This window comes from Branchiostoma floridae, chromosome 16 (genome assembly GCF_000003815.2).
Source record: "Branchiostoma floridae strain S238N-H82 chromosome 16, Bfl_VNyyK, whole genome shotgun sequence".
In the NCBI taxonomy this organism is placed as follows: domain Eukaryota; kingdom Metazoa; phylum Chordata; class Leptocardii; order Amphioxiformes; family Branchiostomatidae; genus Branchiostoma; species Branchiostoma floridae.
The window spans coordinates 10,487,112-10,506,864 of NC_049994.1; the positions used below are offsets into that span (position 1 = coordinate 10,487,112).

The window sequence follows — 19,753 nt, forward strand, 5'->3', positions numbered from 1 at the left end:
ACCCAGGAAGCAGACGTATGGATTTTGCTGTCGAATATTTGCACCCCATTACAACTTTTTTTACCTTATCAGCTAAAATGTATATTATAAGCTGACGGTAAAGGATGTACATAACTTAGTCAATTGTGACAACAAAGTGCTGTAGGGAAATTGTATATTACAAGTTGATGCATGTGTTTTTTTGTATGCGGAAAGGTAAACTAAAGGTGAAAAGTTCAAATTCTATTTTTCCCAACGTTGGTCTAAACGTTGCCTGCGTAAACTTGTTGTTTAGCAGTATAATCAGATCTATTTGAATCTGATTTTTTTCTCGTGTACTTTTTTTTTTTGATTACCGTTTTTATCAGATATGGCTCGCTCGTTGTAGACTTTTTTTATTCACCACTATTGGCGTTTAAATATCAATTCAAAATTCACCTTAGGCTCCTTTTATTTTTGCGTTACTATGATGATTCACCAAAACAAAACAAAACAACGTACAAGGTCTTGTATTGAGCAAAAAATATCAACTTTCTAACATGACGTCCAAACAGTTTCTGGTAGTCATATAAGCTGTTTGCTTGACGAAAAAAAAAGTTCACAAGCACGTTTGTGACGTGTGTGAATCGCTACCTGACAACTTTGTACAACTTGAAAGTAAGTTGTCCCGAGTGGCCTTGAAGAGAATGGAAAGTTTGTGGTTACAGCGCAAGATAATGTCCAGCAAGCCGAAGGAAGAGTTGGTCCCTGAGACAGATAGCTCCCCCCTAGGTGTTTCCCACACAAGTACCAGGATTACTCTGTTCTTATCGACAACCGCACCGACAGTCATCAGAATGACCAATGTACTAGGGCTTCTTAAGGGCTTTTTATGTTAACGAGTATTTGGTCATTTGTACATCTCTATCGCCGACCCTAGTGGTCATCTCGGAGATAAGAATCTCTGGAGCCAGTGGGCTGTCCGAGAGATAAGAAGAAGATGCTTTGTGCTCCAATCCTCCCATTTATTTGTTCTCATCTTTCATTCATACCTACCACCCCGGCTTGGGACTTCAAACGATCTGATTTAGATATAACACGGCGGTGGGGAGAGAATTTAGCTGACCAGTGGCTTTTTACAGATATGGCTACTTAGATTACATTGATGTATCTGCAAGTACAACGCACAGGTAACTGAGATCCACCCGAAAAAAAGTTGTGAACGATAGTTTATAATTGCAACACCTTTGAGTTAATGTTTCAGCTGTGCAGATATTTTCAATTTTGTAGATATTGAATTTGTAGAGAAGTTATTACTAGATTACTCTTTGGAAACACGTTTGTGGTTTTGAGAGTCGCGAGAGCCAAGATCGTTAGCCGAGTCGGTGCAAGCATAATTGAGAATTCTGTGGGTGGATTTTCGGCTCGCTTTCCAACTCAGTCCTTCTTATATTCCTTAGCTTTTAGTACGGTGTCGTAAATTTGTCGTCTCGCACTTTCCAAAAAATGACGGTTGATCACGTTCCTTGGATGCATGGCTGAGCGAAATTTGTCAAAATCAGGCCCTGTAATGGGTTCCTCTTGGAGGCAAATTGATTCCGAGGGATTCTCGTAATGTAGGTATTGAACGAGGAGGCTAGGTTCATGGCTAGGTCAGCGGGTCAAACGGACTCGGTCAAGCTGTTGCAAATTTTTAAGAAAACTCCTTCAAAATTTAGTTTTCGTCCCCCCAAAATATGCTACGTTCAGACTGTAGCTACGTTCAGGCTGTAGTTTCTTTAGGATCGAATGTTGTTGTTTTTCTCAGCTAGCTATGAAACACAAACGTGCGCTTAGAGATTTCTTCTCAGTTCAAAGAAAATAAAGTCTACCTCGATCAAACTGTTACAGATTTTAAAGAAAACTACTGTACGTACTCCAATCTTAGTTTAAATCCCGATATTTCGACAGCTTCTAAAAGATTGAGAACTTTATTTTATAAGAATGTATGTCACACGAACGTGTTTTCGAGATTTCTTCTCCCTTCAAAAAAATATAGTCTACCTTTTCAAACTGTTTGAGACAACAATTTAAGTGAAAACTTCTCCAATCTTAAACTTCCTCCCGAAGTTTTCAGTGTTCGAACTAAAGCTTCTGTAAGATCGAAAATTTATCTTTCTATGAAGCTATATGAACGTGTTTTCTAGATTTCTTTTCGGTTGCAAGAAAATATAAACTAATTCTTCTCTTCACTGCTGCACTAGCGATTCATATTTCTAAAGATTCTGCGCGTTGGTGTTTATCACAAAAAATCAAAGCTCGCATTCTTTATACCATGAACATAGACATATGCTGTTCTTTGACAGAAAAATCTGGGAACACATCATAATAAAGCTTTTGATCCGAAAGCTAACAAAAATTTCAAAGCTGTAAGTAACCACAATATATCAAGTACTGAATTCTTTCTGAGCTATGCACTTTTCTTTCCTTTTAAACAAAAAAATGGTATTTCTGTACACGTTTTGTGTCTTGAAGCTTAATACTATTGGATGAATATATATGTGTACTGTCAACTATGATACCTTGAAATATCATGTTGTCTATATCTGGAAGCCGGCCAACTTGTCAATACTTTTGTTCATTATGCACTGTTACTACATCACAAACTGACGAATTCTAAATCATAAAGACACACAAACAAACTTCCAATGCATTATTGAGTAACTAAAGCTTTGAAAGATTACTATTCAGTAGTTATATTGACGTGTTATATTCGTTTATTGTATGTTTTTATTTTCAGATGGTATACACACGAGCGGCCATGTTGGATTCTACCATGCGGCTTTTGGTGCAGAAATACAAGCCACAACTCAAAGTAAGTTGCAAAATCATAATTTTTAAGAACTGTTACGTTTTGGTACTCAAAACATACAATACATGTACTCATACAATGTCTTTTGATGTAGTTTAGAATGAATATCTACTCTACCCTACTCTGAAAGAACACAAACACACATACTCTACTCTACTCTACTTTACTCTATTCACTTTCAAATCGTGTGAAATATTTCACATATTACACATTCAGGAACATATGATAACTTGTTTCAGAGGGTAAGTATGTTACTGACTGAAAATTTTGATTGGTACCTTTTAATACTTAAAAAAATCCGTTGTCGGATTTGCAAGAATTATCAATAACTCCTACCAAACGGAATATGTATGCCTACTCTATGCTCTAGGCCGCAAAAGTTATTTCATTCATACATTCGCTTATTATTATTTATGTTTGTAATTTTTCTACATGCCAATATTTTATCAAGCAAAACACGTCAAAACATAACAAAGTTTTCTTTATAAAAAGTTCTTGTACTGGAAAACATACATATATTTATACTTGTACTTTCAGGAGAGTGTATAGCATAGGTTTATTGTTGTTAGAAATGATGGCCCCCACTGCAAGCGTTACATATCACTGTTAACCCTCGTTTGTGGCGACCTTCACCTCAACTGGCATCCTGGTTGGTTGTTTTAGTGATTGCATTAAATCGTCCATCCGACATTGGAACGTAGGGTGTTGTCAGCTGAAAGATCTCCAACTGTTGTTGGTCTCACTGCGGGCAGCTCCGATCAAGTTATACAACCATGTCACGGCACGGCATGTTCTCTCCTTGTTAACACACGGAATGTAGAGATGCCAGGTCGTGGAACATCCATAATTTTCCTCGCCAAACTGACACACAAAGAAGTTTTATGGTTGTGGGGGGATGTCACCTTGAACCCTACCCGTGGTCGGTGTTAACAGTGTGGTTAAACTACATAAAACACTAACATGTCTGGTGGTGGTCTGACAACTGTCTCTCATTCAACAAGACATCCATTCATGAAAACGGTTGTTTTCTAAACTTTGGATACTTAGGACACTAAACAAGGTGCTACGTTTCTATTCTCTCCTACCTTTGTCGTCATTCTATATATTTGCTTTCTGTACCCATCTACTATAAAACTTCATCTGTACATCATAAGCTATGAAATAAGTGTTTGTAGTATACATAGCCATAGTCATATGAAGTCATTGACGAACAAACTAAATAAAAAGAAAGCGTTAGCAAAAGTTTGGACATGATTTGTTTTAGTACGACCAGCTGTGTAAAATTCACCATGTACAAATCTATTCCTATGACGTTATGTATTTTTCTCGGTTTAAAACATTAATATGAAAGCAACACTACTAGAAGAAGGTTCGACAGTGATTTTTTTCGACACCACAAACACTTCTGATGAAAACATACACTCATTGCGCAGAAAGACAATTGCCTAACCCTTTAGTCATCGGCTAACTTTGAGTTTTATTTTCCATAGATGTCTAAGAAATATAGACGATGAAAAGGCAAGTTGTTCCATAAAATATGTAGTATTTGTTAGAAGCTAGAAGAAGCATATTACAAGTTACAAGTATGCTGTTTCAAGTGTGTGGTTATGCAGTTGATAGAAGTAATGGAAATGATACTGAAATTTTGCTGGGTGATTTTGAAGTTTTCCTGTCTCAACCACTATTTTTTTGCTTCGAGAGATATCGCTTGTACTTTTGAAAATCATTGAAATCTTACTTTTTTGCAATCTCCAACAAATATTCTGGTCTATTCAAATTCTATTTTTGGTATATTTTGGTCAATACATTTTCAGTTTCAAGTATTTTTTTTTTCAGAATTTAAAACCTGATATAAACATATATGATTACCTTATTCCAGTTGGGTTTTGGACATGAACCTGGCAATGTCATTTCTTCTACTTGTTTTGTTTTTACTTTCATGGTACAGTTAGGGAAGCCGCGTTCACCATATTGTAAACGCAGCTTCAAAGTCACGTTGAAGGTATACGTGTATTGCATTCGTGTGTTTGTTTCCTTTTGTTTTTTCGGTACCTTTTGACGTGTGAACCGTGGGCTTTGCAATTTTTCAAAGCTGTGTAGAAATTTAGAGTACGAAATACGAAATTACGATCTACGATACGTAGGGTAACTCGTGTAGCAATAGGTTATATTTCAGAGACGGGGATAACTTTACATGCTCGGCCACGAATGTATATAAAGCTCAACGTTTTGCCATAAAAGTACGATGTCTGTACAGAAGTGGTGGTTGAAGAAACACCAAATCATGAGTATGGCAGATGTTAAGTTCACAACTGACGTTTAAAAAACCATCAGTAATTTAGTAACGTTACGAGGAAACTATTTTGAACTGACGAATTATGTGTTCCAATTCGATGTTACCATCTTGGTTGGAGTGTGCGTATTATTGTGATATTTTTTGTTACATCCTAATATTCAGTAAACCATTCTATACAGTGTGTTTGGACGGTAAATTAGCAGATATTATGAATTTGATTCTGTGTAGTCAGAATCTGGAACCATGCCTACTTGGAGAACATACCATTTCACATATAAACCTACAAGTAAACCTTGTTAAATATACCAACCACCAGTTCGCTAAATTTTGCCTTTCGTCCAAAACATTCATATCAAGAATCGGATACTATCGAACTCGACCAAAAAGAAAGTCTTTCACGTTGACACCATGCTACTCTAAGTGATAGTCAGCCTTGGTAGCTCTGAGAGGTTTCTAATGCATAATCTTTTTTCTAAAATTCTTGTAAATGTAGCTGTGGCCTGGATTAAACGTAGCCGAAAACACTGCGTGTGGATAATTCGTTAGAAGCTAGTTTCTCACTGACATTATAAGCATTTAAAATGTTATCACAATGAATGTAGATAGGGGTAATGGATGTTTGACGCAGGTATACCAAATTCTTAAACCACAAGGTTCAAATGCGTAGTTTTGATAGCTTGTTCTGTAGCTATCGGTTGGAGTTTCCGCGGTGAAACCAAGCCAAGGACCGCTGTAAATTCCTCTATCAAGAATAAAGAAATGCGAAAATCTAATATAAACCAAGAATTGCATAGGACGGAGATTCCTCCTGTTATGTCCTATTGTGAATAAACATTAATTCTGTATTTTTTATCGTCCAAATATTTTACAATCCCGTATAACGTTAACGTAAATTCCAATCCAAAGGAGTCCAATTTTCTTTGCAAAGCTGATTGGAAGTCCAGAACCTCTATTTTTTGCTTGCACTAAGTGGTAGACAATTTGAAGGGTTTAGTAGCCATACTGGTACATAAAAAAACGATGGGTTACCGTTTTCTAATAAGTTTTAGAATTCATCCATTAAGTCCTTGAAACTTTGACAGAAAACAAGTTCTTACGAAGGCGATTGCGACGAATCAGAAAGGCCATACTTTATCAGAAATGCCTCTCTAATAGTGTTAAACGTACGTCAGACACTTTCCGTAGCAACATGCCCACTTTTACATCTTCCCAGTTGTACACTCAACATCTAAAATATATCTCCAATTTGTACTTAAGATAAAAGTCTCGCTAGGATTTTTCATAGATACGAGAATTTAGGGTTGGATGCAAACGCTAGACATTCTCCTAACTATTCCCTGTTGTTTTATATGTGCTTACACACACATTCATCCTAGCTATATTTGTCAAAGGGTTTTGGGCCGGTCGACGACAACTTTTAAGTAACAGTCAGGGCAGCGATAGTCAATGGATATTGTCAAAAGCATATCCTGAGAAAAATAAAAACATTACTCAATCGGCATTCACTCACTCACTCGCTGTCCGGTTTAGCGTCCGTTGTGAAAAATAATATGAATTTTAAATAGTACAGTTCTTGAAAGTTACAACGCAGAGAAACCCTCTCAAATCTATCACATCTACATCTCCCTTTATTGAAGAGAACTATTTTGTTTTGAAAAATAACCACCAAACACGGGACTCCGAATGTGTAGTTCTCAGTAGACTATGATATGTCGTCGTGTTGATTCCATCGGTAGATTTCCGTGTCTGATCGTTTCAGGTTTTCGGTGTGTGTGTGACCTCCGTTGTTTTGCCATCCAAGGTACGGATTGCTCTTCTGCAAACCATTCCTTATATCGTCTAACCTACACATATCTCCAACCCGTGGAAACATGTGTCGCAGAAAAACACATTTGTCTTTCTTAGCGCTCGAAGAAAAGAAATCGAAGAATATGGTTGAGAGTAGAAGTTGTTGCAAATGGTATAGATCACAGTCAGAAGGCGGGTGAATTAAGGAAGACATATACACATTTCTGCTAACGCTATATTTCTTCAATGATTAGCACATATTCATGAAAAATCATGAAACGAATATCAAGACTGTTTATTTCCTAACAAAACAGAGAGATTCTTCCAGGTTTTTCCACTTGTACACGTTTATAAGCACGTATAACTTTTTACAAAATATTACTTCTCCGACATATTTTTTATCAACGAAGATGTCCTCAAATAAATAGAAATTCGCACGGAAAAATCCACTCTGGCCTGTTATTTGGACCAAGAAGGTTATCATATAACCTCCTTACTCGTAGGAAAATATGTAGGGAAATAGGACCAAATATGCCTCAATTTCTGGAAAGAAAACATCCTCACAGTAAATATTTCCGCGTTTTGTTTGGTGGTTGTAGTTCATTCAAAAATTCATCCACAAATGAATTCCACAATTTCAAAATCGATTTTTCTAGCCAAATTCCCATCAGTTGCGTAGTTGAACCTGCCTTGGTGGGTTTTGCTTTTTTTTCTCCGACGAGAACAACAAATTGTGTATGTTGCGCTTGTAGTGATATATACCTGCGTTTATATGTCCTTCTTTTCTACGTATCATCCACATTACAAAATTAAGCTTCAGAGAAGTTCCTCCTTTGGTTGAAAATGATCTCACTGAATGTAAAAGTCTTAAAAGTTTTAATCCGTTCGATGAGTCAAATCGTCTATCAAATATCCAAACCATTTATCAGAACAAAATTATCCCAAGAAATCGTTTTAGACCAATTTGAAGCCGTTCTTTCATTTATACATATAGTTCATTTCAAACCGATGTTCTAGTTTCTACATCGTCCACTTATGAAAACTGAGGACCCCTCTACTTCCAAATGAACATATTCCGCGGAAAAGCAATTCGGTTTCATGACAACCATCCAGTGCGCTGTTTTGTTATATATAACCCCCGTATCGAACGAAATTGCAGCTTTACGTTCCAAAACATGACACTAATTAGCGAGAACTGTTCAGAAATGGTGAAATATCTTCGTACAAGCGCGATTCTAGATCAACGCGATACGATAACAAAGATGGACAATCTCACTACTTTCCTCTGGGCACAAACTTGTACAAGAGAAATCCATAGTTCCTAATTTTGTGTCAAGACTTGTACAAAATATGTGTCAAGACCTGTGAGCTTTTACACCAAGTTTGGAGGGTGGCAAAAATTGCACATGTGGCGAACAGTATTTCTTTGTTACACCAAGTTCTCACGTCACAGTAGCAAGCTTACAAAAGAAGAAACTTCGTACTCTTTCATAAACAAAGTGTGAACTCGCAGGTGCTTTGCCGAAACGTTTTTGCTTGCCTGTCAAAAGTGACAAAGCCAACGACAGAAGGAAACAACGTAATCGCTTTTTGATAACAAATTTTATGTAAAACACAAATGTATTTTCGTAAGCTGAAATTCTGCTTCCCTCTTTATCATTTTCGTCAGTTGTAATTAGATTTCGATCCGGGTTGAACTTTCTGACATTTTTACAACCTTTGTTTACAAATTCATCTCCGTTTTTATTGATTTTGTGCCATAGCTGACTAGGTCAGAACGCGATAGTTATTGTTGAACGGTATTGCTTTGGTCGAAAGTTGGAAAAAAAACTGACGGAAAAGTTGTAACTGATTGGATTTTTGTAGAAATGGACGCGGGGGATTTTGCCAAGTTGCCGTCAGTAATTACCAGAAGTCATGACCCCTCCGGCCACACCGTCTGTTGTACCAGAACTAAGGACCCTGGAAAATTGAGGTCAGACCCCAAAACACCTCAAAGTGTTACTTTTCACAACCTTCGCTATCTAGGGCGACCTTTCAACACCTCTTTCTCTTCTTCATTCCGCTTTTACCAACTTTTCAAACTTTCTTTCCTATTCCTTGTCAAACCAACCACAAGGTTCTAAACTTAAAACTTTCCTGGCAACTTTTTCAATACTTCTTGGTAGTTCAATTGCCATGTAATATTTTGGATGATCAAATAAAAATACATTTTTGATATGGTTGGCTTATTATGAAGATTGCTATGACGTGATATATATTTCACTCCATCCGTTGAGAATACATTGTTGCATTATGAACTATATTACCCCTATGTATGAACCCAATAACCGTGCGAGACCTCCAAAAAAATGACCCAACTTTTTGTAAGTCAACTATATCAAAGTTGATGTACCTGTAAAGTTAGTTTCACAATGTGAAAGTTTAAAATAACTCGACACACAAAAGCAACAGACAACTGTCTTCTGTCAATTTTACACTTTTCTTGTCAACTACAAAAGCTGAAACCGACAGTACAAAATGTCAAGTCTGGTATCTCTAATCCATTGTTGGCATCGCTTATAAAGAATTTACAATTCTCTCACCTCATTTGTGGGTGATCTCAACTGGAAAAGTAAGGCAGTCTACAAGATGACTTTAAAGATAGAGCATCATCTTTCACTTTCAAATTAAAATATGTGTTTGGAACTCGTAAAAACTTTTCATAAAAGATATAAGGTATTACAGCACACTTACCACGTTCAAGCTTTTGAATGTACGTGCAGTTTTTCACGTACTCTACTAACGTGAAGCCAAGTGAGATCTATGTGGAGACAGTATTTTGTCTATGTTGATGAAAATTATCGTGGTACTTATATCATACTTTTTTATCATGGCCAAAGTACGTCATAGGGTATTCTCTCCAATAAAACTTTTCTTTGCAATCTTGAAAAGAAAATTGCCTTCGTAATTTCAAAAAAGAAAAGTGTGTTATGATCTTGGGATAAACATGACCCCTAGTGACGTTTTCTTCCGGGTCACGGACGTCGGACGCTAAGTTATGGCTTTGTCTCGTGACCTTCACCGCATCTATTTCCTCTTGTTTCTAATACAAAAAGCTCGGGGGAGAAACGTCGCGTTAAGAATGGATTGGAAAGAGCAACGGTTCATCCTGAAAGTGACATGACACCCTGTTTCCCGGTGGGAATATATACAAGACAGTCTCATACACAGGTTTGGGAAGAAGCCAGCAGGAAAAAAGTGTGTTTTTTATCGATTCTAGACACACAGGCGTCGCTACGGGTGTTACATTTTCATCCGTGATTGGTCCTTAATGAGTTTCTCCTTCTGTTTGTCAATTGCGAACCTTTCCTCCGTCGGTACTTTTCTTTTTTACTTCTAGGTAGAATGAGGGATGCCATAATTTTCCAGCACGGACATATCGTCGCTTCCAGTGGCAAAATTGGCACGTTTGCCCTTGTCTGGCGGATGACATGTTCCTTCAAAGTCGCCTCTGGACACATCATTTTGGTGAAATATAGGCAATTTCAGTTGAGAAGGCTTCTTGAACCCAGGAGACTTAAATGTTAAATTGTTTCTAGCTCGAACTGTGCCGTTTTTAACTTTAAGGGCATGATCAAGTGCGTATTACCGACACGACTGCTGTCCCCTGTGTTGATAAATACAGTGGGCAGGGTATATTTCTTGTGTGTTATACACTTTTTCTGGTGTTTCTTATACATTGTATGAAATGTGACATGTTTGTTAAAACGTAGCCTCTGTGTCGAGTCTTTTTAAACGTTAAACCTGGGACTTGAGAACGTGTGATTTTGATAGAAAATTAGCAAACGTTTAACGATAAAAATCGACACCATTTTCAACGTACAACATTTTATTTTGTAAATATGCTTATGATAATGTGCTCCTTTAATATTTTAGGTCTATCTTTAAGAACTCAAATATTTTGCCTTGTATTCTGTTTCATAGTTGGTGTTGAACTGTAGTTAGATTAGTTGTATTTCTAAGAAGGTTTTTCAAATGTGTCAAGGGCGCCATGTTTAATTTTGCTGTCCAAAACCTACTACGATCCTAAGCCAACATGCTCTGTTCCAAACACAGTAAAAATGCCAATTTAAGACCACCAAAGTAATCGTTTCCTTGCAAAAAACGTAGAGGTTTCAAATACATACTTTATTGTGCTTATGGATGATATTTCGTTCCGTTTGCAAAAGATAAGACTCGCCGCCATGTTGAATTCTACCCCAAATTAGCATACGGAAAAATCCTATTTGACAAAACGCCCATATGATCCATAAACTAGCCTGAACTTCGATTTCCATTTGATAGTGTCCTCTGTGACTTACACAGTGAATCTTTTATAGATCGTTTGGTCGCATAAAAATTGTCATGCTAAATAAAGTATGCAGTCCTCGTAAAAAATTCACGCCATACAAAAAAGACACACACAAAGCACTTCATGTGACGATGCATTTTATATTCCTACTCATATTTGTGAAAGATTTTAATTGATTTTGTTATTGTAGTCCCTGTGGCATAGGGGGGAGGTAGTCTTTTGTGACGCAATTTTAGCACCGTTTCTTTTGCTATAAATTTGTTAGTTGATACTAGTGGTGCCCATTTCTTCCCAGTGGCTGACAAGCACACCAGGGTAGGCCTACTATTCGTACTTTCTTTTCCTTCTAACTTGTGTAATATAGTCCCAGACACGGTATTATAGCTGGCGCTACAGTTAACTAATAGGACGCTTATGTTGTCAACCTTGTTCGTGACTATATCTACTTATTCTATGTTAAAACGGTGCTTGGTTCAAAGGTTGGCGATGTTTTGACACACACATTGCATCTGGGGATTTCGTCCCTTTGTTGGGTTGTACCCTCGTGTCTTTCCCAGGTGAATGTTGTAAGTGCCGATGACATTTTGTCCGAGACACGTGTCTACAATTCTGTTTTCTTCACAAAGAGAAGATAGAATGTGTAAGTTTTGGGTGAAGGCCATGTAAGTGGGAAATACAAGGCGTGTACATGTATGCTAGGCGGCCCAAACGGTTCTGCAAACTACGGCGCGCATTTTTGTCGTATTGGGAGCTGTTTATTTTTAGTCTCTTGTCCTGAAATAGAGTGAAGCAACTTTTATTTCGAACTAGGATGGAGAACTATGGCTCGAAGGTTGACGACAGAAACCCCTTTAGTTCCTACCTTGCTAAAACGACCTGCACAGTTCTACGACTTTTCTCTATTCCTAGCAGCCGCGTTGTATGTTAGTACACCTCTAAAAGTATCCGTAATTTTGGGGGTTTTGCTCTTGAATTTTTGTCAGTTTACATTGGTTATAGCGCCTACTTTTAAGCTTGCTATACACGTAAACAGCTTGTATAGATTTTAGTGGACGGGATTTTTCTTTTTAAGTGCATTTTTCCCCTTCTGAAATAACGGAAAAAAACTAAACAGAGAGAATATTCACATATTACAGCACCTGGTATTTTTTTTGTAGCGACTCAGGTCACAACGTATGTATGACGGTATTTTACTTCTCTTATGTTACATTTTTGTGAAGATTTTCACCCTTTTTGTGTGATAGTCTAAAAGAAAAATCGCATGATCCATATTTTGTTGTTGCTTTAACTTAAAGTAAACCATCGTTTTAAGAGCGTCAGTTTAGTGGAAGAAGAGTTAATTATCTTGTCAGTTTGTTACGATGCTATCACTACTGTCAAACAGTATTGTAAGGGGTCCAGGTAAGTGTAGGTGTTACCGACAATTTGGTGTTATCAAAGGTGTTAGGGTCAGGACCTGGCCTGGCGCGCGGTCGGACATTACAGCTCTCTACTGGTGACAGACAAGTGAGAAATCTACCTGGACAAACTGATGTCTTCTTTTTCTATCAAACACATCTCTTTTTCTACCAACATTAACTTGGGTTAGTATAAAACAGTAGCGAATGTACAGGCCTTTCCTAATAGCGAAACAAAACAGAGATTCCGATGCGTCGTTGACAAAGAAAAATATTTCCAGAAGTGCTACAATTTAATTTTGTTTCGTGATACTTTTGTGGCCTATTCGGTTTAATTTTTATACAATTTTTCAAGGAATGAATAGAGCTGTGTGAAAGATATTGTGATAAAACAATGTATGTGATGATTGTTTCGCAGTAAAAATACACCCTAGAAAAAAAGAAGACTTTTTCCCCAAAGAGAAACTTTTTTTCTGTAGTTTTACGCGCGTGTGTCACAACCAGTTTATTTCTGTTGTTGTAACAGTTAAGCCTTAAAGTTCAACATCTTAACTTAAACGTAAAAAAATCCATTCAGTTCCCTTGTACTACAAATTACTGTGGTTTCATATCGGCTCAACCAAAAACAAGGCGAGGTGCTTTCATACGGTATCTGATGGCAGAAAAGCGCCGTCTAGGCCGTGGAATTAACACTGCACTCCCGAGAGCTATCACAGCCGTCGGATTATAAATTCTGCCGCAATCTGATAAAGGAAACGACTGCAGGAAAATTTACTGATTATAGTCGCTGTAACACATTTACAGGAAGTTATCCCTTCGTACATAAGAGTGTTATGATCGACGGTTTGGCAGAGGGGATCGTATACTCCCAACATGTGCGTCTGGTGTTTTCAAAACACGTGGGGCGAGGAGAACAACATTTGCTACATTTTAACCAAATTTCTTTAACTTTTACAAATTCTACCGAACTGAAATGTTGGTAAAAGTGTTTTAGACGGTTGACTCTTGCGTTAACGTAAATAAACAGTATACTTCTAGCATTTCGTAAATTTATGGCTAAAGTATTAGATAGTGTAAACTTCTTAGTTTTTATCGCGGCGAACCAAGTGTTGATATTTGCCAGATTTGGTTGTAATATGACTTCATACTAGAGTGTCGTTAATACTGATATTAAGTAGTTTTATATTTTGTATTTTTGCGTCAAAATATTGCGCCCTGCTTCTAGGTTGTTTAACTGCTACTATTGATAAAAACTCCACGGCATTCTTAACTTTTTTAGAACACGTCTTTTTGGTAAGAATTAAAGATCTCAGTTTCCAAGATACACCATATTTTTCCCAAACATGTTTTCCTGTACTTTCTGGTCTATTTATTCGAATAAATTGTACAAAATGAAATTATCGTCAGTTTTAGCCCGAGACTAATATTTCTAACCACACTCAAGTCTTTCGCGGATTGGCGATTTACGAACTCACCTGATCGGACTCAAGAATAAATATTCTTGCTTTATTTTGTTCTGTAGCTGCCTTGATATCTTCAATAAAGTTTTATAAATCAATTCTAAAATCTGTAAGATGTGACACTATTTAAACCACGTACAAATTTTTGTGGGGAGCTTTACTTTTAGTCTACACACTACTCGGCAAGACCCTGAATGGGTATTGTGCACAAAGTATATCATACACTTTCCATACAAGTGTGTTCTACGGTCAGTTATACTATAAAATATCGTGTAGTTCTTTTTACCATAAACCTTGTCCGTGTGACGTTGATATAAACTTCAATGTGTAAAAATCGGAATCGGCAATTACATCGGCTAAATTTAGTGTAGCAAATCTAAGCATCACATGTGGAAATAATTGTAATCTTAACAAAAAACTACAAAATTCTTAACATTTACTCTCGATATCAGTCTACAAATTTTACAACATTGCTAGATGATAAAATTTCTAGATGTTAACGTTGAGCCTCTGGATTTTTTCGTTCGCTCTGTGAGCTCGGGGTTGTTGGAAGCTCGGCGCCATCTTGATTTTTGTCACATTATGTCGTTCTGCACATTATCTCTCCTATCCGTACCCATTCTACAATTCGTCAAATTTTCACACAAACGTGCTCCCCTACACAGTAACAGCTATCAAGATATGACGCGCTTAAATTCCTGGTAAAAATCGACAGAAACCGCCTTTCCATCTGGCAGACCAAGATTATATTGTAGCGGCGCCATGGAGGCAAACAGGCGTACTCCCAGCGATACCCTGATATCCAGAGGCGCCAAAAACGCAGCGATTTTCCTTCGAATATATTTCTTTGGTGTATCCAGCTAATTTTCCACTTAAGCCTATGAAAAATGAGCGCGTTTGTGTGTTGAAAACCGTACGATTTAATGCGCCGTCCGTACGCAGTCAGGGGGGAAATACACGGCAGATTTCAGCGGGTTGGGGTGATACAAGCCAGGCCAGCGTTTCAAGGCTTCCCCTTCATTTCGAATTTCACGCCAGCTGTATCATATCTTCTCCAAGGTTCTCTTCAAAGTCAATGGTCTTCCGTGTTTACATAAACCTTGTATTTGGCTTGTCCTCAAAGTTAGGTGGTGTAAAATTTCCTAGCATACATTTAGAGATATGTTGTTACACAATTGTCCTTCCATTTTTTTTCATTCAAGTCCGCAACACCTCGGCGTTTCGCTCAACTTTTACTTCTTCGCATTGTCCATTTTGTTGTAAATTAAAAATAAAAGGACGTCTTCAAATTTAAAGTAACAAAAACAAGCAAACTGTGTCCCTCAATTTTTTTGTACTACAGCTACAAATTTCAGAATGTTTACAAAATCTTAACTACATAACGTTAGCATACTTTAAAAGCTGTGGCAAAACAGGATGTGGTTCAGAAAGTGTTATAACGTGAAGAAAAAAAACGTTTCAACTCTTACCCTTGTTTCAATTCTGTTCACATGTTTTTGTACCATGTGTTTGAAAGATAAAACAAAACGGTTATCCCACCTGTACACTGATATAAGTCACAGGTAGAGATAATCTTATCTCGCCTTTATGTAACGGGAACACAGGATTATGCCCTATGTCAAACTAAAGCAGTTGAGCTTCTGTTCTAATAATATAGCCAGTGCGGCCGTTACGACTCAACAGTTATATCTGTCGGGGTGGATTTTCTCCCAATTTACTTTTTCTTGTAATAAAAACGCGAACGCTTTTTTTTTTTAAATTATATCGCATGGTACTTTCAAGCAAACAAGGTCAAAGAAAGGTATACTACGAAAGAAACGGTATTGTTTATTGTGTGTGTGACTTGACGTAAACAGTTTTTAAAATATGTATTTAGACTGTGTTTAGTGGAGGCGCTTTTTTTTGCTGTGGGACTCAAAACGGTTTTTATTTCTTGTATCCATAGCTCATACAGTAGGAGCGATATAAACAAGTTAAAAACACTGTGGAAAAAGTGACAAAACACATGGATGGTCAAAATAGTTTATTTTACCTAACACAACTTAGCACTTACGTGATACTTTTCGTCAAGGATGTTTAAGTTTTATACACATAAAAACACATGAATCATGAGGTTTGGTAAAAAGTAGAACCTATAACGGTAGTAGCAATCAATGGTCACGTAAATACTGTTAATACCATCAAAATAGTTACAAATATGTAGATTCCAATGTTTGAGTTTCACTTCGGAGTTCCGTTTTACCGTTTCATCTCTAAGGTAAATAAGCAGGCATTGAAAACACGAACAAGAACTCTTGATGTAGCGAAATTACATACTATAACAGTTAACATGTTAGGAAAGTATTTAAAAAACATACAATCGGTGAGAATTACTTGCAAAACGTTACGTTTACATTTCTGTTGGTCAGTAATTTCTTCCTTATTAAAAAAATAAAAAAATATGTATAATCCATATAATACATTTGTTAAACTTTTCATGACTTGGACATGTATGCGTAAAACCTTTTTGTTGATATATCAAAATACTCAACAAAGTCTCAACTCACATAGCAACTAGTAAATGTTTCCATTGTGTTGTGCATCGTCCGAACATCACCGAAAACTATAGATTTCAAAGCAATGCGAAGTGCGCCCTAACTCAAACCATTGGAAAAGTATCTTACACATTTTAAAAAACAACATGGTAAAAACCAGGTGTTGTGAATTTACGGAAATACCCAGAAGAGATACCCAAACTTCAAGTCATGTTACGTTCCCAAACATGCGTCCAATTTAACGTACTTACTCCTCAATTTACTTTGAAATAGTAAATTTTTGTGTGCATCCACAAATCATAGTAAATCCTGACACATTTATAACGTACTTGGATCAGAATTACTGAGCCAGTGCTTGTATTGTACTTTTTCCAATCACCAAAATAGAGGAAAAGACACTTTGGACAATTTGTCAAATCCTTTCTAATCTATACCCCCACCTCCACACGTATATTTTAGATGTTCCAATTTTCCATGTAGCAATATTGTCGACTTTGGCTGAGTACCGCGTATAATATTTGCGGAATTTTCCTGCCAAATATCCGTTAGATTGGAAGGTGTGTGTTAGTACTTGGAATAGCATGCTTGATATACGAGTCTTCGCGGGAAACGATATAAAGAAGTCCTGTTCAAATTGCACTCACCGTCGCGCGTATCAATCATACGACTTTCCTTTCCCTTTGCGAAAGTTCACTTGTAAAAGTTCACGTTGAAAACTACATTACGGGAGTCTACTTTGCAATATACGTCAATGCGAAAGTTGGTATCTCCGTATGCTGTTTTTTTTTACCTTAGAATGAGTATTGTCTAATAAAAAGTATACAAACCTGCTTGTAATTGAAATAACCGTTCTGTAGGAATTATCAGTAAGTTCCTATCAAACATTAATGGTGATTCGGTTGATCCTGATGACACCAGAAATTCTTGAGTCAGAAATCTGTCCATCATTTCATAGTCCTCTGTGACGAGTTACTCCTCCTTCTGAAAAAAAAGACAACACATAAGATAAATGAATCGCCATTACTTTCCAAATGCGCCCACGACATTTCATGCATTAGATCGTATAAGACCTTTTGTTAGCCCTGTCCCTTCCAATCTTCCTTAGAAAAATCCCTACAATTCTTCTAATTCCCAAGCAATCTTCTTCCAATTTGCTCGGCTTGGTCCCGGCCCTCCCCCACCTCAACTGCACTAATCCTAACATAATAACAACGTAATCCTCCTCATAAGTCACTACGTAATCCTTTCCAACGACATGGACAGAAGAAGGTACAAAAAACAAGCTTTTCCAAATTGAATGGCCAAGAATCGATTTGAGAAGAAAGTCGTTGTGCATTTGGAGTAATACGCGCGTCCGGTTGGCCAGCCCTATGTTTACGAAATCTACACTAGTGCTTGACTAAGGGGAAGCCTCTTCCTTTCCTTGGATCGATATCTGCTGAAACAAGCAAGATGTCATCGGGTCAAGTACTCTCACATTCGTCCTTCTGCATTATTTATCTGCGGTCTCTTAGCAAATGCCTTTATAACTGCTGTATTTGATTATGCTTTCAGAGTTCATTCGCTCTTCAAGTTGCTGTCACTTGTGCGCAGAAAAACAATAATGTAGGGGGTCGTCCCGCAGTTTTTTGTCATGGGGTTGTCCTTTTCATTTTTTATTGAATTGGGAATTTTCATAACCCAGGGTAATATAGCGGTGAAGGTTACCAGCAGTGGTACAGAAAGCTCTACATTATTAGTATAGACGGGGAGCCAATTGCTTCAATAGATTGCAGTAATATTTCATAATATCATATTCATTTCTAAATTAGTCGTGTAAGATTCACTCATCTGCAGAAAGAAAAGTGTATTTCTATAGATAAATATTACTTATGATTCCTTACCACTGCGTACTGAACTTTTGAACTTTGGCGATCTTTTTTGTACGGACTGTTTATAAAGTCTGACAAGTTGAGGTTACGAGAAGTCAAATATCTTTCCAAGCGGGCGGCATCGCTGATCGTATCCTTGATGAAATCTGCATGACTTTTGCACAGGGCCAGGGTGAAATCGACAACTGACGACCCGATACATTTCTTTCGGGGAAATTGACATCCTGAACAATCGTCTTCTTAGCACGTCTTGTGCGGAAGTAAGCACCGAAATTGACATTTGGGATATACATCTTTGAAGCACGACGCCATTAAATGATTCCAAATCTATTTCTTTTTTGCTGTTTCGACTTTTTCCCCCGCTATGTAAAATGACACAGAGTCCCTGGAAGAATAACAAGTCGGAATGACGTATGGATAAATTTGTCCGGGTTTAGGAACTGGATCAAGTAATGAAAGTGTGCGAGGTACAACAAATACAAAAGTAATGATAGTCGGTGTCGCCTTGTACCCATTTTCATTTGTCATAGCGGCAAGAGCGTCCGGCCCTTTCTCAACACGGGATTTGTCGGCCATCTAAAATTGCCCGCCATGATTTTAGCACCTCGATATTGACCACCGTTACTCATGCGACCAGAAGTCATCTTTCTTGAGGTACTTCAGTACGGCTCCTCGCCTCTGATGTAAGAGTTTCCAGCCACTGCGCTCCTCCAATTGATTGCATTTAAATTCCTTACTTTCAAGTCAAGCTCTACTGTCGCTACAGCGCTGCGAAAAATCAATTTTTACACGTCGGGCCACCACAATTTCGACTTAATTGTTCATTTACGTCCCCGGACTGCGTGAAACTTCTCTCTCGCAGCCCATTTTTTCGATTTCTACTATTGCGGTATACGCCGCATTAATTAGTGTGACCCTCGTATGAACTCTTCCCCTCTAAATACTGTCTACAGCGACCATTATTTTCAATCTCGCCCCAATCCCAACGGAACGGATTGTGGCCATACCTTAACAACCTCCTATCGATAAACCGAAAAAATCAGCCCCGGACACGCATAAATATCCAGCTCGCGGACAAAGTAGTTGGAATGGACATCTTTTCGATTTTCTCATTATCTTTACTTTCCTTAACCTTTTCTCATCGCCGGCGGAATCTATAACCCACACGCAGCGCACATGCGCGGACTTGGGTTCAAAAGGGTGGACTCACCTGTGCCGCTATCACCCCCACCCCGAGATGAAATTAATGCAAGAAACAAAAATCG

The 19,753-nt window shown here is 37.6% G+C and overlaps 1 protein-coding gene across 2 annotated transcripts in view; it reads left to right on the plus strand.

The window, feature by feature from the left end:
- LOC118403102 (homeobox protein Hox-A7-like) overlaps positions 1 to 19,753 on the plus strand; it is a 115,574-nt gene that overhangs the window by 29,035 nt on the left and 66,786 nt on the right. For both annotated transcript variants that reach the window (XM_035801583.1, XM_035801582.1), the window contains one exon: positions 2,738 to 2,812. Coding sequence is in view for 1 of the 2 variants with exons in the window: in XM_035801582.1 (XP_035657475.1) it covers positions 2,738 to 2,812 (75 nt within the window). In the remaining variant the exon portion in view is untranslated. The remainder of the gene's footprint in view (positions 1 to 2,737; positions 2,813 to 19,753) is intronic.